This window comes from Hetaerina americana, unplaced genomic scaffold (assembly GCF_022747635.1).
Source record: "Hetaerina americana unplaced genomic scaffold, ioHetAmer1.1.p SCAF_42, whole genome shotgun sequence".
Taxonomy (NCBI): Eukaryota; Metazoa; Arthropoda; class Insecta; order Odonata; family Calopterygidae; genus Hetaerina; species Hetaerina americana.
The window spans coordinates 652,656-680,530 of NW_027287008.1; the positions used below are offsets into that span (position 1 = coordinate 652,656).

A 27,875-nucleotide genomic window follows, 5' to 3' on the forward strand; every position below is an offset into this window, starting at 1 on the left:
TAAATTTATTTGAATCAAGGCTATTAAGCTATTTGTTTATCCTTAATAGACAAGTATGCCTTATCATTGAATAATCATCGCTGACATTTAGAAAATATAGCTAACCAAATTCACTGACATGATTTTCGTTTTATGGACGCTTTGTAGCCAATCAAACGGAGGGTATTACCGAGCATTACTGTTAATTTTCGTTGCATGAGCGTGACCATTGGTCCAATTATGAACACAATGGGCAACGACAGCTAGTGAAGCAGTGACTGAGCGGACAGTATACAAGATGGGACTCGAGCTCGTAATTAGCTAGTTAGCTCGAGTTCGCCTTAGAGGTCATACTAGGAAGGGATCCGGACAGGACACAGTGACGTGATATATGACCAATCTCCAATCCGAGATTTTTATTTTGAAATATGTCTGAATGAATGTAGTGTGCTGTCTAAAGTGAACCAATACCTACGGGTTACGTGATGCCCTCTAAAGGGATGTAAATCCATTCCCGAACGTTGCAGTTACTTAAAGAGCGATTTACTCCAAAACTGGATTATGAAATATTGCTTCACCTCGTCCAATTGTCAGACCTTGGCAAGAGCAATGGTTTGACTGCACAGATTTGACAAACCCAGTTAATTGCATACAAAAATAGGAGGCGGTAGTGTTGTAACATCTCCATAGCAAAAAGCCGATGATTTTAGATCTTTCCTGAATTAATTGGTGATTACAGGTAGTGTGAACCCCTATGGGAGTCCATATTGGAAGGTCGATTTTTACGCGTTTCATTTCTGTGCGAGTTCAATACCGACCGGGTTCGATACCTGGGCGGAGTTGTTCCCATCCGATTATTTTGCACACAACACTTGGACCAGACTTGGAGAAATATGGTAAGCAGTAGAAGTATTGTTTAAGCTATTGTTTCCTTCGCTAATTAAACCAATCATTCACTCATTTGGTGCTCCAAGCTCATTAGTGTTGATTTCAGCGTTGTTATCAATACAGCTACACACACTGATGGTAGTTTTAAACAAGTAAACTCGATTCATCATCAAAAGTTTTGTTGAGCAAGGTTTCGATTCGTAAAAATTGTTCAGTTACGGGTCAACCTCTATGCCGATCTGGGATTTAAAACTTCAAAAATAATCTGGCCAGCAGTAAAAGCATCAGTCTAGTCCGTATCAATAACCATCTGCTCTGGGAGCCTCTAAGCGGTCTCTGGGCTAGATTTCGATTCGTGATATACAAGCTCTAGGAGTTCTTATGAAGTCTCCTTAGCTCAAATTTCCCTTTAGGGAAATTTTGAAGTTGGAGACCTCTTGGAGCTGGGAGACATTTACAAATTTGGGTGTGGGTGGTGTCACGCCTTGTTCTTCCGATTACACCCTCCCCTCCCCCAATACCACCATGGAGGACCCTGAGGTCTTTCCCTCCCTCCCTGTCGGCTGAGTTTGCCCGTCACCTCTGAGGCGGAGAGCTTCCTTCACGGTCCGGGCCGTGTCCTCCTCCCCGATGCCGCCTCCCGCCCTCTCCTCCTGCTGCTCTCCGCTCTCTTCCTCCTCCTCCTCGTCGCCGGCCCTCCTCCACTCTGATCTCGGCCCCTGGGCCCTCTTCCCGTAGCGGCTGCCCAAGAAGAACCTGTCGTGGCGCGGTTGGATCACGGGGCCGCTGGAGCGGAGGGCCATGGCCATACCGAACGTGGATCCGCCAGAGCGTCCTCCACCGTGGGTCTGCGACTCCGACGCCCCACCGGCGCCCACGCTGCGGCCGCTCCGTCCATAGCGGCTACCGCTCCAGAAGCGACCTGCGTCTCGAACTGCAGGGCAGGGAGGGAAGCAGGGCGTAAGTGAAATTGTATATTTACCAAATGCCGCGCAGAGCACTCCCTCGACCATTGGTTTTTATACCAACCAACGAACCATACCATAGTTATCAAAGCAGAAGTTGGTTTCATAGGTGAGGGTAGAGCCCACCCAGGACTAAGCCTAACGGCGCGTGAAATCCATACATCAGGGTAATGACGGAGATCAGTTCCTTTCCCTATAGTGCCTGTGGTTTCCCATAATTTGGTACCCGAAAAATCGCACGTTTTGGTTGAATCTGAGGGATCCTAGTATATAAGTATATAGAAAAATTAAGAATACAGTAAACGGATGTAATCCCTTAAGGAAAGCGTGTGATACGCGACACTTGAGCCCTTTCACGTGTGAACCTGCAAGCTATAATTAGAGCATACGGCGTGGTTGCATGGTGACCAACCTCGCCTTTCAACCCAAAGGGCGTGGTTTCCATTCTCGCTTGGGTGGGTCTTCCTTCACCTTGGACATGGGTGTTTGTAATTGTCTCAATGCTATGCTTCAGGGTTAGGTTGAAGGAGGGAGTTACTAAACTGTCTCAATATCGTCGCAATAAAGATTTTAAATAAATAACAACTATTAGTTGAAACAATGATTGTTGACAATTGGTATTATTTTATTTGCTGGCAGTTAAAATTTTTCTGCGTGTTGATATATACTTTTTTAGTCACCAATTGTGGGCGGGAGGAAGGATTCCGAAAGAATGATGCACAAAAGTTAGCTTCTCTTCTTTTGAAAGCCAATGAAAACTAAATAATTCTTTCTCACAAAAGAACTCGTTTTATACCTCAAATGATAATTTGTGAAAGTAACGAAGCCTGCCGCAGTATCCTCTTGATTGGCTATCGACAAACACAATAAAACAGCACGTAAAAGTAGTAACAACTTGTAGATAGGCAGAAATCGGTAAAAATGTGGACGCCATAATACTTATTATCCGTCGGACGTCTTTCGATATTGAATTTGTTGACATATTGAAATATTATGTTAAAATTCAAAGCAATTTTTGTCTAATGTGCACAAAATATTTGCCTTTTTACCTTGTGTATCTCTTGAGAACAACTTTAGTGTCCACAGCACCTAGCAGATCCATTTGAAATCTGGTTGATTAAGATATTTACAGCTAGGAGAAACCTAACAGCTCCCCTGAGCCCATTCTGCACTTTCCCTGGGAAGGCACAGGTCATGGATAATGAATGCTTGCTGTACACTTTAACAAAATCTATACGGTCCGGAAAATTTTGTAAATTATAACTGGAAGGGTTTAATGTAAGCATCGAGAACTCTCCAGTCAATTGCATTATTGAAAGGGTAAAGTGAAGTCTCGTTTCACATTAATATATTAGAAAAAAATTTAGGGCAAAATGTAATTTCTCTTTGGATATAACACAAATCAACCGTGCAGCGATAATGTGGATTCAATATAAAAGATATTTATTTTTATATTAAAATAAAATTATAAAATTCCCCTGGCCATGAAAGTTACTAACAAAGAAGCCGAGGCGACAAATAATGACTCTAAAATTTGAAATGGAACCTAGACACGAATTATTGGCATTTCTACATATATTGAACTAAAAAAGTAACTGATTGGTCAGACTATTTTCCTTTACATCCAATAATCCAAGTCAGACAAAATGGCAGTGACGAGTGACAAAATTAGCGAAAACCAATGTCAATCAGAGGGATTGGGAAAATCGTTTTTTCTTCACAACATTCGTGAGCACAAAAAAGGAGGATTTGATAACTTAATGATACAGATGTGCATTTAGGGAGTCATTTGTTTTTTCACAATTTCCCAGCACCGTTGCCACCCTCTCTCTTTTGACGGCTTGCGGGATATTGAAAAGCTGGAGCAAAATTGTACTCGAAGGGAACAATTTGTGATCTGTTGTCCCATCTAAATTACGCTAAGGGGTTCACGGTGGCTGACGTCCTTCGTCCAAGATTAGTCTTTTTACTGTTTGGCTAAACCTCCCCGGATTACCAAAGTAATTAATTGTATTAATTAAGTCTCGAGATAGAATTTTGTCTAGGCCAGTGATCGTCGACGTTGTGTGCGCGGGAAAATTTTGGTAGTGCGCTTATATATTTCCATAAAACAGCGAAAACTACCGCTTTGATAACTTTGTTGCAAGTGAACAAGCTGAACAAGCCATTGCAAGTGAACAAGCCATTACACTTGTTATGAATAAACAAGTGTAATGAGTATTCAATACTAACGAAATATAACTTTTAAGATGATTATTTTACAGATATTGTACCTTTCAAAGAAAATTCTCGCTAAGGGGCCAAATGCCTCGTAATCGTGTTTAGTGTCTCCTGAGTCCGGAACGGTGGCAACAGCTGTTTTGGGTTAATCCATAACTTGGGATGGAGCCAGTGGAGGGGGATATCAGACACCTGGTAGTTTCTCAAAATGTGAAAAGATTTGCCGTAGCGAGAGAGGGTTTAAACATATATTCCTTGGAAAAGATATGCCATGCTTTTTAACCGAATTAGTTGTCTTTTCACGTGAAACTATATGAATTTGGCCAAATATGGAGGGTTTTACATTACCATGGGCCCTTTAAGTAGGAAATCTACTAGCGAAACACCCACAAGCCTTTCCTGAATATCTCGTATACTCGCTTACGCAGGAAGAATTATTCCTGAAATCTAGTATGAAAATCATTTCATTGACTATCATGCTAAATTTTTACATGGTTATTATTGCTCCTCAGTATTTGGAAAAATACTAGTAATGCTGCAAATAAACTTTGACGAAATACGTGATTAATTATTATATATAACGTTCCGAAAGTTTCCCATTAATGCTAAAATCTATATGATAAACATTTGGAGGCAGCGCTCTCAATTTCTGTAGCTGAGTGAGACTGCAGCTTTGAAGAAATCGAACTTGAAGGAGGAAGCAGATCGATGAAAATGTTTCGCAAGTGCTCGCTTAACATCACTGGAAAGGGGACTTTTTAATTTTTACGAATGATTTCATTTGAAGTCATGAATAATTTTGGTAGGCCTTTATTTGGCACTTGTGAAAACATGTTATCCATGTGAAGTGGTATGACTACCTGTTACGAGGTGTTTTCTTTGAGCTATCATTTGAATTAAAATTATTTGGACACATCTCTTTTGGAATCTAGTAGTGACGTATCCATATTCCAGGGGATACACTTAAGACCGTGATGGAGGACGGAATATTATCGATACCTTGCATTTTCCTGGGGAAGGTGAAAGAGCGAAGGTTGGTATCGAAAATTTGATCCTTTAGAAAGCCTCCCGGGAGTCTTTATTATATTCAGAACACACATTCTTGGAAGCAACGCCGTTTCAGCGCCTCTCCCGCCGGAATCAATCGCCTTTGCACGTCTTCCGGTAAATACGCGGAAATTGACTTTCCCTGTCTTTCGAAGGCTTCAACCCCTGATGGTCCGCTGCGGGCGAAAGATTTATATACGTCTACGTGTAGAGGAGGAGGGAGCCAGCGCATTTCCCCTTCCAAAGCCCGCTCCCTTTTATTTTCTTTGCTACGCCTCACCTTGAATTTTGTGCCCGGCCTCCGCCGCGGCGTCCTCGCCTTCCTCGCTGTCCCCGGAGGTGGCGGCAGCTATCGAGTCCATCAGCGGCGCCGACGCGACCCTCTCGCCGGTCGACATGGAAAGTCCGGGATTCGAGTCGGCGTGGGACGATGGGGAGTGGTGGGAGTCGGGGGCTGCGGGGGCGGCGGAGGCGGCCGAGGAGGCCAGGAGACAGAAGAGGAGGACAATGGGGAGGGCTGGGGGAGGTGTGGGTGCTGTGGACGCCATCGCTCTATCGGTCGTGGTGATGAGGGACGCCGAGGTGGGCCGACGAATTGGCGTGGGTCGCCTGGAGGTGCCTTTCTCGATCTGCAAAAAAGGAGTTTTTTCTTTGATTACACTCCGATGGAGGCTTCTTGTGACCGCGATCCTGGGCGGGGCAAAATTGAGTCCGTCCCCTCCTCCCTAGATGTTACAAGTCTACATTTATATACGTGTGAACAAGAGTGTTTAAATTCCTTCAGACAGAAAGAAAGACAAAGACAGACTGAAGGAAAAATAATGCGCTAACCACACACACACACACACACACACACATTGATATATGTATATAAATAAATAAATATATATATATATATATATATATATATATACATATATACATATATATCTTCGAAATGGAACGCTCTTCGGCGACGCACAAATGTATAAAAACAGAGAGGTTTATTTTAAACCATAGAAACACAAAGAAAGGACACTCAAATATGTTGTTTTGACGTTTCGACGGCACGGCCGTCGTCTTCAGAATAGCTATTCTGAAGACGACGGCCGTGCCGTCGAAACGTCAAAACAACATATGTGAGTGTCCTTTCTTTGTGTTTCTATGGTTTAAAAATCTACATCTGTATGATATATACATATATATATATATATATATATATATATATATATATATATATATATATATATATATATATATATATATATATATATATATATATATATATATATATATATACGCATTTTTAACGAAAAACTCACGGATATGAATAGTAATTCAAACGAAAGAGCAAGATAGCTTTGACAACCAAAGATGAAATTTTGACATTTTGAAATTATAGACATTTTCGATGGCAAGACCATAGTTCTCTACGAACGGAAGGAACTGGGAACTGAGTACAGGGGATATATATATATATATATATATATATCCACCTTTCCTGCCTCCATAGGATTGCTCCCAACAAACCCCTCTCTTCGCCCACTATACCGAGGAAGTACTTGGTATGGTGGGCGAAGAGAGGGGTTTGTTGGGAGCAATCCTATGGAGGCAGGAAAGGTGGATGAAGGGGGTGTTGACCGGTAGTGGGATGTTGAAGACTGTGATAGAGGGTAGAATGTTGGGCAAAAGAGGAAAGGGAAGGAACAGGATAGGGATGTTGGACGGGATGAAGGGAGGAAGAAAGTACTCAGAGATGAAGAGGGACCTGATATAGAGTAGGATGATGGATTTTGTGTTTTGTTAGGAGTAATAAAATATTTGTTTGGTAGTTAGTTGTGTCCATCCAAAAACCTACCTTAACCGGTAGATTACCTTAATAAAAAAAAATATATATATACACACACACACACACACACACACACACATATATACACACACACAGACTCACACATACACATGCACAAAGGTAAAACAAAACGTTTGCACTGTCAAAATTACCGACTATCGTTTAGCATAGTTTTCGTCATCAGGATTATGTTTTCTGAGGATTAGTTTGTGGCAGCTCCTAAAGCTACATTCCGTAACCTGCTAATCTCTTCAATTCCTTTTGCTAGTATCTATCATTACCGTCCGTAATCCCTTAAAACCTTTCTCCTCGAATAGCTTTTAACTGTTCACTTTTCCTACATTATATTTTCGTTACTTCTTTGATCGCCTATATCATAGCCCTGGTAGAGTATTTAAAATTTTTAAGGAATGCTTCCCTATTTTTAGACCAGCGCATATCACAAAAGAAAAAGAAGTGGGTAACATTGGTGTTAGTTGAAATACAAAGCCTAATTGGAATTTATTTTTTAATAAATATATCCAGTGCAATTTTTGAGTCATAAAAATAAATATTTAAACACGGTTGAAATATTTCTCGGAGAAAGAAAAATTGTGTTATTAAAGGAGCATGGATATTGATGCAGACATTTATGAATCATATTTTGAGAAGTTTTTTTGAGAAACCGGCAGATACTAAATTAAGGAACCGGCAATACTCAATTTAGTGTAATACATGACATCTCTAAACATATGCTTCAACTTTAACCATTCTTAAACTTTTTTCAAGCTGAATGAAAAAACTGTTCACTTCGAAAAAAATTACGTTTCACAGCGGCCAAGCAGTCGGTGACATTGGGTAATTTAAAACCTGAAGATTCAGACGTGAATAGGTACTTATATAGACGCAAGTCGCTTTAATTCCGAATATTTATTCTGATTTTTTAATTTGGAACATTTATTTCTTTAAATAACAGTAAAAAGGGCGTTCATTTCACTAATTGAGGTTTATTCAATTTTAACGCCCACAACGGAAATTATTTTTCAGGAAGTTTTTTCTGTTCGTTGCTTCGATAGGGTAGGCGAGCATTGATTCTCAACTGATAATTCAGCTGGTTCGGTTGAATCCATTAAGAAGCGTCCAAAATTATAAAAGATTTTTATTTCGTTATGAGGGACATATTGATTTGTGCGACCGAGAAGAAACTTAGAACGAAGGAATCGTGGACCAGGATCCCCGATATCCTTTTCACTTGGCCTCCTGTTTTGATTTTTAGCTTAAATGATTGTGTTTTTGTTGATGAAATATTGGTTTATTTATTGAAAATGAAAACAGGGTGTTAGCAATCCTGACGTGCTTGCTTACAGAGTTGATGGGTTAAAGTTTGTTTATGGAAAAATCAAAAAATATCGTAAACGCACCCGCGTTATTGACTAACCCCATTTAAACACATTTAAAAATAATTTAATATAAAAATTATCCCCCGTCTTATTGAAAAACAGTCACCCATCACGAACGTTAAATTAGCAAAATTTGTGTGGTTGCACGGATGTTGTGGTAAAAAAAATGCTTTTGGTGGTAAGTAAAATAGTAATACCTGTAATTCATGGTGCAGCTTCTTTACAGCCAAATTTAATCGAAGTGTTCAATAATCAATGAATATTCATAGTTTAGGGGTCTATATGGAGCATAGAGTAAAGAAAAACAGAATATATGCATTCAGGCGCCTCTTCCGGCAGCAAAGAATACGAACGAACTGGTATATCCCATCATCTCACTCATCCACTCAGAATTTTGCTCGATGAATAGAATTTAATGCTAAATATAAACACATCCTTGTCGACCTATTTGCTAGCAAACCTGTTTGTTATGCTCAACATGCTAAGAATGTGAATAAGTGAGGAGTAACATATGTCGCACTTGAAATTATTTACTTTTTTCTCTTACTTAAAACTTTATTGCATAAATCAATGATAATGTTTGTCAGTGGAATAATTTTGTGAATGAAAAATACAACTGAAGGAGCATATCATAATAAATTCGCATTTTGGTGCATTCTTTTAAAATGGAAACGATTTTTCAACCGGCGTGAGATGATAACTAACAAATAATATTCCTTTTTGTTACAGTGAGGCAAATCGAACAGTTGGGGCCCAAAGGGACAATTCCATCTTCAAGTCGTCTTATCGCCCTGAACCCTGAAAAAATATAATTTGAGTATAGTTGCCAAGATTCGGGCTTATGCATCATAACATTTTAGATGAATGCCGACCGCATCGAGTTAAATTTAATTAATTAGACCATGAATACCTACTCTTTGTCAACATGACTTGTCTCAATCTAAAACTTATGAATGAAATAAATTTTAACCTGAATTTCCTCGTCTAAATTTTATTCATTAGCTAATAATAAATTTATTTTATATTGAAAATTAATACATTTATATATAAATTTATATATATATTTACATATAAAACTTGGAAAGCGACAAAAAATAACACTCACACGTTATTTCTTAATAATTTCGACGGAATTTATCTCCGTCTTCCGCGGAAGAAACAGTAGTCCTTTTTCCGCGATTAAAAATTCATATGTTATATATATATATATATATGTATATATATATATTATATTATTATATATTATTTTCATATATATATATATAAATTTATATATATATATATATATATATATATATATATATATATATATATATATATATATATATATATAACGCGGAAGAAACAGTAGTCCTTTTTCCGCGATTAAAAATTCATATGTTATATATATATATATATATATATATATATGTATATATATATGTATATATATATTATATATTATATTATTATATATTATATATTATTTTCATATATATATATATACACACACACTCATACATACATACATACATACATACATATGAAATTTTAATCGGGGAAACATATCGTGAGTTCTTTAGGCAGAAGCACCTCATGCTGCCTTATTAACTACATTTATATCTCTTCCTTGTATGCCATGATAACCGTGAGAATTATTTTCCTTAAACCTTCACCGTTGTTAACACTGAAAACCCTTAGTTTGATGACTTGAGGGGTTGAGTGGCGAGGAACCCACGCCGGTTCTTCAAACAGTCGAGTTAAAGGGTGTAAACTGAGCCGCTCTTATGAAAAGAGATTTTGGATTTTTAACTTTAGTACATGATAAAACATGAACATATGTCGAAACAACAGGCGTTTAAGTTGTATTTAAAAACAAACAATAGTCGCATATTTCGCGGCTTCTATATCACTCGGATAAGAGGTGTGGTTATGATTGTGCGTATTCTTCTAGGTGTTTGGCTGGCTTTTTCAAGGTTGATATTGAGACCCAATTTTATTTGAACTTACTTTTGTTGGTTTTATAATCAAGTTAAGATCACTGAACATTTTTCAGATAGAACATTAAAAAATTACAATTAAAATTTTTAAATACTTTGGAACCTAATATTAATTTGCGTCAACACCTTTGATGCGGATTCGGATTGCATCTTTTTTTTTACAGATAACGTTCCGAATTAAGATGACTCACTGGGACCACCAATTTCTTTTTCACCTTTCTTTCTGTACTCCGTTGTTAGTACAAGTAACACACAATCGATAATATTCCTCTCTAAGATATGCAAAATAGTTTAATCTATATTTTTTCATTTGTCAATCACTCTTCCTGTTACATTATGTATGACTGGTCTTAATTTTTCCACTACATACCAGCTAATTCCCGATATTTCATATTCCATTTTTGCAGTATTTCTTCTGATCATTTTTTCTCTGAGTTCATGCTTAAATTCTATAGAAAAGCTGAATAAGTTCTTTGAGGTTATAAAATCTCATGCTTCATTAATATCTTTTTTTTGAAAGTTTCATCAACAAAAACACAATAAAATATAAAAATATAGATGTTATCATTAATTTCTATTTCTCTTCATGTGTGACCAAAAAGAAAACTATAAACACAGTAATCAACCCGAAGGTTGGTTTAGTAGGTGATGGTAGAGTTCTCCCAGTACTAAGCTCGACGGCGTGAGAAATTCACACATCAGGGTAAGGGGGGAAGTTCCTTTCCCTGTGCCGGTAACGGTTTCACAGGAAGATCTCGTACCCGAAAAATCATATAGCTTGGGTGGAGCAGCAGGTACTCAGAGAGGCTTGCCCGGGAATCGAACCCGGGCCCTCCAGTCAGTAGCGCTAAGTAGTCATAATCTAAATGTTTTGAAAGTCTAAACATATTGCATAACTTCGTAAAATCAAAGATTTCTCAATGAATATTTTTCTCTTAAAAGCAGATAAAAAGTAGTTTTTAGTTATTCTGAATCCTTTTTATTAAGCACAATATTAGTTATTAAAAATTATACTTCTTGAAAATTTAAATGGATAATATTAGTATGCTTTCCCTTCTGGGGGTACGTCCATCATCCGGTAAGAGCAGGCACAACATTATCATATTTCACCTTAGCTGGAATATCCGTGTATTCCTACCTCACCCTCGTCCACGTGACATCCTCCGTTCCATCAGTTACTCTCCGTAATTTACTCCCTTGGCGCCTCTCCCGCCTTCGCCTTATTGTAACAAAAGCCGCTCATCCACAACCATGTGCGCTCGTTATTTTTAAATTTTGTGTCATGCTTGAAATTGTGTAAAAGAAATGTATTCCTGTCGTAGTGATAAACAACTTGTGTGGATGCTTCTATTACTTGACTCAGTTTCTGAGAATTGGTTTATCACTGACACTCGGAGAAACTTCTCATTGATAATTTCCTTCTCCTTATTTTGCTTGAGATATAGTTAATCAAACAATTAATTCGAGTTTCTTACTGAATCATTGCTTTATTTATTGTAGATAATACCGCGTGTATTATTCGCTCAGCAAATTTTCATTATATTTTGATGAATATTTTCTGAAAAAAGTCAAAGAAATAATTTTTGCCTGGAAAGAAATATAATTTAGAGTACATACGAATAGAATGAGGAACAGGTCCAATTCATCAAGAGTCGACATGCCCGAAATCTTCCTCGCGGGGCTCTTCCGCGGAAATTCAACCAGATATAAACATTCTCTAATGTCGGAAAAGAAAGAAATACTTGGTTGTTCCACATATATTTTATTAACACGACCTAGGTTTCGACTTACAAAGTCATCATAAGTATTTCTTTCTTTTCCGATATGAATCGCTTCCACAAAGTGACGCCTCAGACAATTTTATTCTCTAATGTATAAATGGATGGCTCATAAAGAACTTTATATATGTAGATACTTTCACTTCAAAATGATGCCATCAACTATAAGCCGTATTGTAAAATAATGGAGAAACCAGAGCGTAAAAAACGAATCGTGGACTTGGTAATTTGACTCCTTTTCTCTTTGCAATTGTATTACAAGCATCGATTGCCTTTTCTATGAGGACGAAATGCTAAAAAAACTGTTTTACTTTCGTTCAATTTATTTTGAGTTTTTAACGCAGATGTTCTACCATACTTTATTTGCGGCTAAAATGCGTTCATTTCCTCGTCTCTACCCGCAATCAATTGATCAATATGACTTTATTTCTTCAATCTTCAACATCAAAACCTTTCAACGGTGGCAGAAAACGAATTGTTACTCCGTTAATATCCTTCTCGGTGAAGCAAAATGAAACTTGCGAAGGGAAACCTCGCGCTTTCAAAAGAGTCTTAAAGGTTAAAAAAAATGACCTGATATTCTTCAGAGAAACTGCTCTCCTTTAGCTCAGTTGACTCGAAACGGAGGGCGATACCAGGGAAATGATCGGAAAATTACGAGAACCTGACGTCATGAGTAATTTTATATGGGAGATCGGGAAGGTGGAAGAAGGTAAGAGAGAGAGAGAGGGAATGACGACGTTCGGAGCCACTTAAGACGGTGGGTGCGATAGCGGGGAGAGGGGGAAAGTGAAGAAAGGGGTGCAGACAGGTAGTGAGGGGGAGTGTGAGGAGAAGGGAACGAGAGGGAGTGGGGGGAGTAGGTAAGCGAGGCAAATTGGAGCCCTTAAGGAAGGGGGAGGGGAGGCAATTATGATCCCTTGTGAGGGGGCGTCGCCACGGACCCCGGGAGTCGGGCTTCCCCCAAGCGGGAGGAGAGAGCCTCCGTGGAGTGGTCGGCGGTTGGAGAAACAACCTCCGGGAGGAGGTTTATTGAGAACCGTGTGGAGGTCGAACTACCCCCCCCTCCTATCCTTTCCTCCTCCAACCCAGTGAAAAATGACTCCAAAATCAACAGTTCCGTTCGCCGATACCCTCCCACCTCCCCCTTCTGTGTTAACCTGTGGCGTTGCTCTTTTCCACCTTCGCCCCCGTTTCCTTCCCTCCGCCGCCTCCAACAGCCTCATAACCCTAACGGATTCACCCCGTATTTTCCGTTGCGGAAGCAAAACTGTTCCAGGTCGATCCCTAAACTTCCCCTTCGTCAAGAGTTTCGGCGCGTCTCGAATCTTCCTCGCGACGTCCTTCCTCAGAAGCCTCACCGACGACCGCCACGATCTATTTTATTTCAACTTTTTCGGCGGGGGGATCGTGCGAAATGAACTCGTTCCCCATGACCTTTCGGCATATCGGGAGCGAAGCTCTCAAATTGGGAACCACTTCTCGCACCGCAGGAATTCGGTCGGGACCAATGAGCAGCTATCCAACAAATCGGTAAATAACTTTTTCCATGTCGGACGCGGGCGGGAAACGAGGAGTGGATGGGCCGTGATCAGCCTCTGGCATTTTAAAGGAATTGTGAAGGAATGTGTTATTTTGTTGCGGGTTACGCCTTCCCTTCACACCTTCCCCGTCACACCACTGCTTTCATTTCGCGTGAATGACAGCGAATGGAAACTTTGTTGCACAGCATGATTGTGGCTGTTTCTTTTGATTTAGGAAAAAAGACATGCACTTAATTTTTCCGCATATTTTTGTATACTTATTATGGAAAAGAGAAAACCCTATGATTTCGAGAATATCTAATTATTTTCATCGTGTAAATTAATAAAATCTAACGGATAATTATGAATATGCTACGGGGCTGAGCGACAAAATGGAAGTTTACTATGAAGTATTAGTATGAAGATATTATTGTAATTCCATTGATTAATAACATAATTAATAAAGTAATTACAAATTGATATTTCTCGATATCAATTTAATGTTATTAATGAGCTACATGGAACCATTGTTTGTAACCTTAAGTCTGTTTCATAATCATCCTGGAAGGTAGTTAATTTTCTGGGCGGCTAAGTCTGGAATCTTGCCCACCATTCATTCAAAAGGTCACGACCCCGTGCCACCTGGAGCAAAAATGTCTTGCTTGGGCTCGATGGCTTTTAAGTGTATTTAGGCCTCATTACGTCCTTCTCAATTGGAAAGCCCTACAAGCAAATAGAACAGTTTGGGCATCAATTTTCCGCCATCATGGTGAGTAAATAATTACCAGTCTAATCATTTGTTTCCTAATATTTAAACATTCAAAATGTTGACGACAATTTCCACGTTACATCCTATGTCGGCGATTTCTAAGAGCAGAGAAATAGATATGTGAAATCACTTGTTCGTGAAATATCTTGAATATTTTCCTCTGATTTATTATTAAATGTATGCAATGCTGAATTGAATGCAAATTACAATCCTAATTCTTATATTTTGTACAATTAAATATAAAGTATGAGTTTTTATAATATTGAAATTCTTTTGATGAGATAATATAACATCATGAACTTTTAAAATCCGTAAAATGGGAAACATGAACTGAAATTAAAACCTTATCAAATTTTACGTAAAAATATTCTTTAAGTATATGCAAATCTGGAAACTGGCCTTTGAAGAAAAATAAAGTGCTGAAGTCATTATAATATCCGGAACATGCCTATAATTCCTTCTCTCTGTGGAACGTTTTTTTAATGGGCGTTGGACGTCACTAGTCACAACGCCTGCTGGAATAGAGTCTATATTTTCCCACCTTTCCTTAGGCGAAAAAATACAGTCTCTATCAAATTAATGCAGGAAATTACCGTTTATTTTGTAAAAAAGAGATAACACAGAAAATACTGTTTATTGTCATCATGGAGTAAGACGACTGCGTGAAAGCTGATTGAGACAATCTTCATGCGTTAGATATGTATGTATATATATATATATATATATATATATATATATATATATATATTATATATATTATATATATATATATATATATATATATATATATATATATATATATATATATATATATATATATATATATAACACACTTATGAAAGTCTCATGGACGTAAATAATAATGTATATGAAATTAGCACTAGTGGACAAAGACAAAAACACAGAAACACCCAAAAAAGAAAAGAAACTCACAAGGTTTCGATTTTCGGTGGTCCCAGCTACCTTTCTCTAGGAAGAGAAGGACAGACCACAGGAAAAGAAAGGTAAGGGCTGGAAGCGCTGAATGGAAGGGGAAGATGGGGAAAGGTTTGTGAGGGGACCAGCTGGTAGGGGAAGAGTTCGGAGGAGTTTTAGAAGGGCGGGGATAATGCGGAAGGTGTTGGGGGCGGAATGGGGATAAAAATATGTGCAGATCGGGGTGATTAATGTATAAAATTGATTCCTGGGAAATTTTTGGAATCCAGGAGCCAGATTAAGGCCTGCTCCATTGTTTTGAGTTTCACCACCGAAAATTCTAAATCTTCTGAGTTTCTTTTCTTTTCTGTGTGCTTTTGTCTTTGTCCACTAATGCTAACTTCATGGCGAACATATATTTATTTACATGGAAATAGATATAAGGAAAAGGGATAGGAACTCATATAAAGGACGTACACAGGAGAGGTGGGGAAGGCGGAATCAAGCATAGTACGAGCGCAAAAATAAAATGCGGACATACTTTTGCATTCGAGATCTGCTCGATTCCGCCTTCCCCACCTCTCATGTGATCGTCCTTTATTTGTGCTTCCATCCCTTTTTCTTATTCCTTTATCCATGTGGGTAAAAATTTGTTCTATAATGCACTGATTATTTGTTATACGTATGCAATTCTTTTATTCAGACCATGTTATGGATTGGACTGGGTCTGAGGGTATTTAATTTGGAACGAAAAACAATCAATAACTAACTGCAACAGGTCAGGTTTCTAACTAAATGGTAAAGGTGACTTTCCGTTTCCTATTTGTTTCATTGAACCAGTAAATCTATTTGTTAGTCTACCGTTTAAGATAGCCTTCTTAGTGGAGACAGAATGTACACTTCTACATTTCTCACCCTTACCTAACAAGGTACAACATGACACACCATGATGTAATAAATCCTTGTTCTATTCCGCACCACTAAGTTGGGTGTATCTTCGCAAATGGACACAACTTCAACCAGAGACTTTGAAACTGGGTGCAGAAGGGGCATATAGTGACGAATACCAACTGCCTCATTCCTTTTAAATGCTTGTGTAATTCTAACTTCAACTAAATATTACTTTAATATCATCGTTAGAGTTATTTGGTGACAGTGTAAGGAGAGATGTGAAGGAAATATAAGAATTGACCATCGAATAAGGTAGACTACGAAGGCAATGTGTCTTTTGGTCTTCGATAATTTAATTACTACTTCATCTTTATTCAGATCGAGAAAATTCAACGTAACCATTGTTCATCTGTTGGAACGTAAGAACAAACAGAATCAATTAGTTTATCAATCTTCCGCAATTATTTCATAAATTACTTGGCACTTCGTATCCAGGTAAATCGTGAAAAAACTTAACAACGCCCACCTGAGAGTTTTTATGGGACTTTGGATCAGCGGAATGGGTATATTAAGCGAGATTTTCACAATCAATTCAATCTTCCTGCATTATCGTATCTTTTAATATCTCCGTTCCGACTCTCCTTTGAAAACGTACCGAAGGGTGGAGTCATACATGTTATAAGTGGCGGAGTAAGGAATGATTTTCCCTTCGCTACCTAGGATCCTGCGGCCCTGATTTAAAGAGCCATTGCTTATAATGAAACCTTATTTCTTGCTTGAAATTAAAAAAAGACCGACGACTTCAATGATGGAAACTAACCGTAGTCCGAACGGGCGCAGCTCACTGTATTTGAGGTAAATAGGTCCCCTCATAATTTTTTTATTTTAGATGTGTATCGCTTGGGGGCATCTTATCCCAAAAATCGGGGAAGCGGATGAAAGAAGGAAATTGCTTGTCCGAAAATATTATCCTCCTTGGCCTCTGGGGTAGAATTGAACTTCATTGCCCATCAGGAGACTAAGCATTTTTATTCGCCTCCCCGAGATAAAAACGGGAGAGGCGTCTTCCTGTACTATATCTCTCCGCTCCACCAAGAAACTATTTTTGAAAGAAAATTACTTGAGATCCCTTATCATCCAGATTCCACCTCATGGGATACGTACGTACATGCGCCCAGTAATGAAGCTCATGCTCCAACTATATTGCGAAGCCAAGCTCTATCTACATACTTCACTCGGGAAAGTGAAGAATGCAGGTAATGAAATATTTGAAAAGGATATTAGGAAGTGTGAAGACTAAACCCATTAATTTTGTTCATTTAGTTTTATCTACCGGTGAATTTCAAAATATGCCAAGCAGCAAGGAGAACCTTCGGGCAACATACTTTTTAACTAAGAAATAAATAAAGAGAGATGTAAAATTTTAAGGCCTGACAATACTATATACCTTCCCATGCGTGATATTAAATTGTGAATGCTGAAAATGATTTTTTTAAATTAGGCAAGTGAAAGAGAGCATATTTCATTGGACAGGGAATTTCTTTCTCCACTATCTAGTATTGTGAATGAAATAAGATTAGCACGACAAAATAATAAATTTAAATTTTTTCAGAACGATCCGGAGATATCTTTCATTTTATGATACTGACGATTCATTACTTCAAAAATTTTAAGTATCTCAAAATTTTTTATTATTTAACCATTCAGTACAACTGTATTGAATTAGCCGATGAAAGAAAGAGACATTACATATATTAGTGAAACCAACTCATGTCATTCTAATAGGAAGTCTACGAAGATGAATCGGATGAAAATACCAAAATGTTTAACTTCTTTTTTTACTATTTACGATGACTAACTATGCCTCCTCCAAGAATAAAAAACAATAATCCTAGATAATTTAATCCCTTCGTAAGGCTTTCCCCTTATTCCGTTCTCTAATATTCCGCATTCTCCAAGAGTTCTCATTAAAAGACTGCCCAATGTTTGAGGACAAACACTGGCCGCAAATTTCACATGTTCCTTCGATCTTATTAACAGCATTACCCACCGTGAAGCAACAAGAATGCCTCCATCCCATTGCTTTCTTAACCTTCGCTGCGCATAATATCATAAAAAACATTGCCTCCGAGCAAAATTATCCTGAAACCTCAATTTACCAGTTCCTGAGGCTGGAAGCCACAGTGTCGTAATCCTAAAAAATTTAGCGTAGGCATCGTTCGGCAAGACTTTTGGATGATGACTTACACCGAAAAAAGATTTTTTGAAAAATTATTTTCCTTAGCTTCTACTTTTCATTACTCAGGACAGGTATAAATATATAGGCGTAAACGTAACATTTTATTTTACATGTAGTACCCTTTCATTTATAATAATTTTGATATAATTGACGCTGAGTGAAATCAATCAAATTAAAAAGACCTGTAGAACTCAACGTTTATTATTTTCATCACCATAATATTATGATATAAGAGTTATTTTTACACGCAAAACTCTAAAATATATATTATATTATTAGTTATCTATTATTATTGAAAAATTAACCTCTCATAATTTCATTCAACTCTTACTTAAGCAAAGAAAAGATTGGTATAACATTGTTATATTCATACCATTGTGTTTGAAGTCAACGGCGTCTATTAAATGTAATATCAATGTGAATTTATTTACCACGTTTAATGCCTCATTTACCCTTAGTATTATACTCTTACACAGCCATCATTGGTGGCATATTATTGACTAATTTTAATCTTTCCCATATTTTCTCTCGGAAACGATTGTCTCTGAACGTTAAAAGTGAAAATTTGAACCTTTGTTGATGTAATTATTTGGAATAGCATTATCTGATAACAAGTTCATTCGGCTGCTAACTAATTGGTCAATGGTTGGCCTTTAAATTTTTACGAACCGACACCTTCATTTTCCCTCATATCACTGATCTCAGTTTATTCCTCACCTACTCTGTGGACTCGTAAAATCTGTATTCTTTTCCTTCTTCGGCGTCGCTAACGTAATCCCAATCCGCTACATTTTCATTGAAGGATTTCTCATAACTTTGCACTGATTTGCTGCTATTCTCTAAACGATAGCTAGCATATTTGCTGTACGTATCCGTGTTTACCAGCATCAAAGCAATAAGCGAGTTTAGATAATGCAAATTGTGATCAATATATTTGACCTGTGAAATAAAGGCAATATTAAAGTGACAATTTAATTCAAATAACACCAGAAGGGTTCCACTGATAACATATTAAACTTTTGATTTTGGCGTATTTCGTCAACAGCTGTATGTTGAGATGACTCACTTCTGCTACATTACTGGCGCATTGCTGATTAAGTTCAAAACGGTTTATAATAATAAGGATATGATTGCTTGGTATTTTTACTCGGTTTTATGGATAAAGATATAAATTTTGGTCGAATAATCAAAGTGCCTAAAGGGTAAAGATTACTCATGTAACATGCATATTTATCTTAGTAATTTAAATTAATACGAATTAACAGCCACTTTAAATGGAAACCGGGATGTAAGTATGTTTGGCACCAATGTTTTATAACACACTTAATTATGATGAAAGTGAATTCAATAAACTTAGGACAAAAAAGGTGGTTACAACAATTTAAGTACATATAAAATTGAAACATTAACCACCATTTATAAAATTTAAACCCTCTGTATATCCAAACTATCTTACTAAAAATTTTCCTTTTCCTTGCTTGAATTTGCAATAATTTATCCCTCATAAATTTGTGCCTATTTTTTGCCAAAAGGGCAATTTATCATTTGCACGAACTAATTACTCTAAATTATTTTCGCGATTTCTAATGTAGATATTTTGCATGAAATGAAAACTATGAGGTTGTAATAACATTGAAAGACAGGAAATCAACACGTCTGGAATAAATGTCACCTTTCCTTGTTTAATATTAACCCAATTAGGTGTGAAAAGGCATTTTAAGGAGCTTAGCCGAATAATTTTTGGAAATCGAATAAATACCGTTTTTCAAAACAATTTCAGAGCTAGAAAATGAGTTATTTTTATATGTAGCCCAGGATTTAAGGATATTTTGCGTCATTTTAGCAGAGGCTTAGAAGTATGGCAGAAGAGCACATACTTTGAACGTCAAAAACCTACCCTTACCCAATCGACTACTGCTAATAATAATTCTAGTCACAAATTAAGAGGGTGAAAAATACTGTTCCAGTATTTAATAAAACATAGGTTGAATGGGAACGGTTAGTTACTTTCAGCATAAGTATTAGTTAACAGTTAAATTCAAAATATTCACCTTCGGTTGAATAACGAGTTTAATACTCATACGAAGCATCCCCCGTTTTGGGTCTCCGTCGGAGTGAGAATCAATTTATTGAAAGAATCGTCGCGCGTGGGGTCGGTGTGATACGGATTGGGAAAAGGTATTTTTGGATCAAACTTGATGGATAGGGGTAAATGAATAAGCGACATACGAGAGGTTCTCCACACAATATTCTTGTCACTAATCTTGAACGTACACGGTTTCATGACAATCGAGTTGAAACATTCATCGGATAAAGCATTTTTAAATTTAGCTGAAAATGTCACCGCTTCGATTGTTTTTCTTCGACGTCCTTCGTACTTTCGCCAGGTTCCATTTTGTTTCGTTAACATACGAGTAGAATACAGTTTTTGACAAACAAGTTTAAAGCTGAAGAGAATCATCAACTTTTACAGACTGCACTTGGTAACACCATTGTGATCTTTGCGACATTCTCTTGTTGCTTCACTTTGAGTAACTTTTGACATGGGGCTTTGCTATTTTATTCTCCCCTGGAAGAAAGTAAATACTTAACATTGCTAAGGACTGTATGTCTCGACTTTGAAAATAGAGTACTCCGGAAACTTTTCCCATCGCATTTTGAGTTTGTCGAATAATTCCCCACATAAATTAATCGGGAAGAGGGGAAGGGGTGTGGGGGGGGAGTGACCGAAAGTAAAGGGACCTTGGAGTAAAGGGGCTGCACGCCAATGTCTCTGACCCACCATCGTCCATTAACTCTCGATCAGAAGCGACTCTCCCTTCAGTTATCGCATTTCCCTCATTTCTTTCCTAGCATTCAAACTTGAGGGCCAAGGAACAACAATGAAGATAAACCAAACAGCCTTTAGCGCTTTTTTCATTGTCATACATGATTACGAGCATATTTTTTACGCAGAGATCCTCCTCCGCTTGCCGTTGATTTTTTTGGATTGTCGACAATGAGCTTCTTTTGTCGCATTGATGGCAATTTAACTTTCCCCTATTCTCAATTACTATCTCACCCATATTGCCGCAATTTCTCTCAATCGCCCAACGACGGTCTACCCAGAAAATAAAAGCGGCAGCAAATATATTAAGCGTACATGAATTAAGTACGTTTTAATTATATATGCTAAATGTTAATTTCTGAATAAATATTCCTACAAGCATTTGAATTTACATTAAAATGATATACATCGATTACGTTCGGAGGAGATCCGTTTGTTTCCATATGCAAGTAATCCATTTCACGAAAATAAACGTTTATGCTATGTAATTTCTGCTCTCAGGTAAGCTTTTTTGATTATCTCTCTTCCAAAGATAATTCTGAGCTAACGAAAACGTAATTAGGCGATCCTGGTTAAGCTTCAGTATCGAGTAACTTATCATTGGTGAGAAATAGATATGTTTTCTGAAGACGAACAACTTTAATTTTAGCTAAATCTGACGCATATAACTTTTGTCTTGTCACAGAAAATAAGTTTAACTTAGATCATATTGTAATTATCTCGCTCCAAGGGAATTGTTGATAATTTCAGGCATTCTTTTTACTGGCACGGGAAACCTGATACATTGTGCCAGTTAAAACTCCCATAATATATTGGCCTAGTAACTCATCCACACACGATGCCATCAACATTCGCAAATAATTACACCCAGAAGTTGATACCTAATTACTTGATGCACCGATATCTCCGAGAGCATACTAAAACATTAAGTGGGGATTGTACAATTGAAACATTAGACTTTTATGAATGAAAATTGTATAGTAATTTTATGTAAATGTTATTTCTTTGATGAAAATAGTATTCATTCAGTCATCTCCCCCTTTACGAATTAAACGGATCAATAAGTGAAAGTAAAGCTCACCTTATACAGCACGTATCAAGCCCTTTTGTGTGTAGAATTCACACATCAGGTTGAGAGGACCAGCCCCATTTCCTGTAGCATCCCAGAAAATATACACAAAATCACACAACCTGTAGCATTCGAGGAAGTAGCCAAAAAATCACAGCCAGTGATATCCCAGGTTAAAATAAAAAAAATCACACAGCCTGAGTTAATCTGTTCTATGTCACCAAGAATCAAAGTCAGACCCTTAGGTCAGTAGCTGAATAATTTATCCTTACTGTGCCACGCTTTCCTAAGTGCTACACAGTTTTTTTTAGTTAATTCATATCAGCCTAGCGTTTTCCCCATAAACAGTTTAATTTATGACACTTCCATAATATTTAAACCATAACCTACATATTGCAAAGCTAGAGAGGTACTGAAGACAATACTTTCATTAAAGTCAAAAGTTTTCTCAAACTGGTAACCAGACATGACCTGGATTTATTTCCAGGATCACGCCGATTGATAACCCCATGCACCGAGAATGGTATATTCACATTAATACCACCGTTTGAACTTTATAATCCAATGCAAGAAGAGGAAAATTTTGTAACTTGGTTTCATTAATTTTATTCAAAACCATTTTGTACCCACTTATCAACTCATATACTGCATGCATAATTTAAATTTCAAGCCATTAAATTTCCAGTGCCTTTTATTTTATGGTAATTATTTGTTACAAATTACGGCAGCTTTATAATTACCACATTCATTGGACTTTACTAGAATGCGACTTAGAAGAAACCGGAAATTAATTTTAATAATGTAATTTACATTTCTTTTGCGGAAATAGGCGGAAATAACTCGATTAATTCCCACAAAGTTTGTTTCCAGGAGGGAATAATGTTACGCTGAATCCGTGCAATGTAAAATAAATGCCTCACATGTTGACGTGTACACAACTTAGTCAGCATAACCTCTAATCCAAACGAAATTTAATCAGCATCCAAACATTTTAACTTCAATTGCAGAGATATATGTCAAAAATTCTTCGGCAAAACTTTGAAACAAATACGCTTTTTTTGTATTTATTAGAATTTTGATATAGATAATTGAAACATAAGCACTAACTCGCATAATTTCTGTTTTGTTGGAGAAAAAATACTTGGATAGTATTAACCACTAATATCTTATCTGAGGTTTGAAACAATAAAATGCCACTGAACAATTTTTGTACCCATAAAACACGTGTTTATAAAGGAATTGATAATAATTTCAGAGAGAGTTAGGCATACTCCGTGCATGAATTCAGCAATGCGGCTTCTTAAACGTGACGAAGATTTGACAAGTAGGCAGACCTGGCCGACGACCCTTTCAGAGGTGTGTTCGGCCTCTGCGCCTGCAAAGTAGGCATTTTTCTAAACTTAATTGAGTTGTAGCTGCCGAGTCTCTAGGATAACACTTATTGGAAAAAGAGAAATTGACATTACCGTCATGTTTGATTCCGATTGGCATTTATATGAAAATACCTGTCATCCTTCATACTCCAAACCCTGTGAAAATAGTCCCTCAAAGTCCAGAATCACTATGGAGGTCTCCAATAAACGCTTTGGCTTCTAAGGAGACCATATTAAGAATAACAATATTTAAATAATAATTAAAATAAAGGCACACAAAAAATATACTTCTTTATAACTCATTGGCGCTTGGGGTTATGCCACCCCAAAATATGCGAACAGAAAACAATATGGAATACGAAATTAATGTCGGAGGTAAAACTCCCAGCCCTATTCATCTTGTTCAAAAGATGATCAATTTTGATCAGTTAAACATTATTATTATCGGTATTCTCACGGTTAAGGTAGGTTTTGAATAAACAAACGGCCCAGCTATAATTTCCTGTCGCGCATCTCTCCTAAATATAACTTAACATTCAACACTACCTATTCCTGCCCTTCAACCTGCCTCAGTTTATTATCTAACTTTTTATACTTTTTTTACATAACTCTTTGTTTATAATTTTTCTTGTCCTTCTCTCATCTATCTTTCTAATCTCCTCGTCCGTAATCCATAATTTCAATGATATTTTCATAGATCCTATGGTTTCGTTTGCCTATTTCATTATACTTTTTTTATATGCTCCCATTTTTCCTCTACAGTGCCCATCCCCATCTCATTCGTAATATTCTCTAAAGCCCGCTAATACTGCTTTCTTGACGTTACTGTTAATGCTAATAAATCCCGTTTCCTAAACTGCCTTCTCTGTTTTATCTTTTGAATCGGATATTATCAATAAACTATGGTCTGAGTTCACATACGCTTCCGTTTAACTGTGCGAATGAACACGTTTTTCCTAAATCTGTGCCCAAATAAAATAGAATCCATCGGATATCTTTCTAAATCCCTATGCATTTTCCATGTACACCTACATCTATTGTGGTGTCTAAAATAAATGTTCGGCATAAACATGTAAAAAGCAATTCTGAGTAATGAGTTGATTCCTTAAGCATGTGTATAGTTTTGAAACAATATTTTCCTCAATCTAAAAATATTTTATAATTCACTCGGTGGGTATAATTAACTTGTGCATAGTTGACATTGTGGTTATTGATTGGGTTCTTTCATTTTTCTCTCATTCATTTTAAAGAAAAACATCAACTCGAATATTTATATAATTTCAATTTCGATGAAAGATTTTGATAATAATGTAACAAGTTTTCATCTAGCATGCTATATAATATTTTTGTTATTGTTTTGAATTTTCAGCATGTTACATTCGCATATAGCTTTGATAATCCTTGAACATGTTTTGGTGTTTGCAACTATATCTTAAGGTGCTCTCTCAGCAATGGCCATTTCGTGCGATGACCAAAAGTTGAGAACATCCCCCAGATGAAAACGCAACCTATATTCCCGTGCCGACAATCAAAACCTCCATTTTCATGCTCTGCAAAATTATACTTAAACGCAGGAATAGCCGAGTCTTTGGATTGCTTTGTTTCTGATTACCTGGCGGTTTAATTTCGTATTGTATGGAAAAGTAAATATGGTTACACTGTGGACCCAAATCCCGTTAAGTATCTAATTTCTCGGGCGTAATTTTGATGTGAGCAAATATCTATGACACTGGTCCATCAGTAATGCCGTCCACGCTTCGTCGTATTCCTCCTTTATGTCCTCCCCTCGCGTCTCCCCCATCCTGCGCTTCCCCATCCTCAATCTCACGCTCGCTACCTCCCTTCATTACTCCCGTTATTACTCCCTCCCCTTCCCAAGGTCCCGCGCCATCTCACGCGTATTATGTGCTTCCCCGAAGCCATAATTGGAGCGGATGGTAGCTTTAAATTAGATCGAACACTTTTCTTTTTCCGGACAAATGTCCATTTCTCTGATCACGGAATTCATTTCGCATCCGAAATCCAAGCGTTGAATGGTGGTGCTAGGTCGTTAATCTTTAGTTATTAGGTAAACTGGCAGCGAACTTTCGATCCAACCCTGAGACGTTTTGAACTTTTGGTGAACTTCGAAAATCAAAGAGATCTTGCGCTGGAAAATTTTTCATTGACAAATTGAAATAGTTTTTTTTACATATTTTTAAAAACATTATGCAGTGGAATTGGTGGTATCATTAAAAATAAATAACGATTTATCACCTCCCTAGGCACCAAGTCTTCACTAGAAAGTCCATAAGATTCGATTAATCATCAATAATACTGTTTTCAAAGAATTTTCTAACCTTTTTACTGTTGTGGACATTCAAATTTCACTTTAAATGCTTTTATGGCTGCCTCTGACTAGTTTTACTTCTTTTCCTGATATGTTATTTGCCTATAGCGGCGGCCCAAAACGGCATATCTCTTAGAAGCAAATTTTAGCTAGATTTTAATTTTAAATTTAATTGTTGTTTTTCGTTTTTTTTATTTTTTTTTGTTTATTTTTCTCCGTAGAGTATTTACTAATGTAAATTTTCTTTCATCCTTGATTTGCAATCACCTAAGGTGTATTATGGTTATTTATTTGTTTGTCGCGGACCTTTAGACGTTTGTGTTACGTGACGTGTTACGAGTAAATTAATTTCAAAACTTGGCCATTAAAAGATTTTGTGATGTATACATTTGGAATGGCATCATTTTCAAAGTTTCCCTGATTCAATAATGTATTTTTTGTAATGAAATTTCTGCCACATAACTTGTTTTAGAATGCGCGGACGAAGGGTCAAGGCGAAATCCGTAACAAACTTCACCTGCGACCTATCCACTTGTTTGGCATGCAGGGTCACTTTTCCGTTCCGGGACAGCAGGCATTTTGCGCACGAATCCGAAACAAACTCGATTTCCGCAACGAAATATTCGCCATCGAGCAGAGGACTCACGAGCTCCGTTTCGCTTCCTGTCCGAATATTTTCATACGCCAGTCTCTTCAGTCGTCCCTCCACTGTGCGGCCTCTCTCTCCCCCTACGCGAGCCCACCATCCTTCTCCCCTCCCCGCCCCCCTTTACCACACTCTCCCCCGCCTCTGACCTCACAGGAGTTTAATTTCTGGGGCTGGAGTTTTCCCCAGGAGGGACGAAACAATGTGAAAGGGGAAATATTCCCTTAGTTGTCGGCACCCACGAAGCAGAAAAGACAATCACAGCTTCGTCCAGAGGCAAGTGGGAGGGATATGCGTGGACCGGGACCTCCCACGGGTTTGTGAGCACTACGCGCCTTCTCACAATTAAACCCGTCGGAATGTTTGAAGGAGGTTGGTGCGAACACAAGAGAGGGCCGCCGCCGGTCCACAGCCGGTCTCCATGGATGAATGCATGGGGAACAGGTGCAGTGACTTTTATGACTGTAGGACAAATTGAGTAACCACGCCACTAATTTCTGAGCCGGTACCCAACGCTGGTGGCTCTTATTTTTTGGCACACACATACCGGAAGCGCTGTAAGAAGTTCTGTGAATCCAGTTTTTATCAGATGAAAACGGCAAAGAAAAAGTGTGCAAGTAGTTAGGACAAATGAGACTCTTTGGACTTTTGTGTTTTTGGGAAAATTTATTTCTCTCAAATGTAAATTTTGTTTTTTTTTTTAATTTAAGAGCTAATACCATATGTGTGGCATTAATTCTGTTAAATACATAAAACACACTACGGTTAAGCATCTCTAACACAACTCATCTCTAATTTAAAATAATGCTTTCCGCGACAAGGTTTGCCGGGTTTCCTTGCAAATCTAACCCTGGTGACTGATATATTAAGGAGCATAAAGTACGTCATATGACAGTGGTGCATATTGCCTTTAAGTTAATATAATCATGGAAGTTATAATACGTGAGAAGCACGCCACTTGCTTATTTTAGTGAAATCAAAACAGGCAGAAGATCTTTTCGCACAATTACATATGCATCTTGAAATGAAATGCGATCACTACACATTACACGCTAACCTCAACTACGGAAACTTTAACTCCAATCTTTGTCATATCTATTCTTGGTTTGCGCTTGGTTTTTGCTATTGTGCTTTGTTTGTGATGCCTCTCCCATCGTTGTAACAAAAATTGATTTTTATGACCTCATATGTTCCATTTTCACATTTGTATTGCCTTTCGTCCTTTAGCCAT

At 37.5% G+C, this 27,875-nt stretch overlaps 1 protein-coding gene across 1 annotated transcript in view; it reads right to left on the reverse strand.

The window, feature by feature from the left end:
- Window positions 1-27,875, reverse strand: part of LOC139692852 (uncharacterized) — a 53,866-nt gene that overhangs the window by 6,044 nt on the left and 19,947 nt on the right. Inside the window, exons 2-3 of the mRNA XM_071591165.1 lie at window positions 5,380-5,728; window positions 1,448-1,801 (exon numbers count right to left, since the gene is read on the reverse strand). Coding sequence (XP_071447266.1) covers window positions 1,448-1,801; window positions 5,380-5,647 — 622 coding nt within the window. The 5' untranslated portion in view covers window positions 5,648-5,728. The remainder of the gene's footprint in view (window positions 1-1,447; window positions 1,802-5,379; window positions 5,729-27,875) is intronic.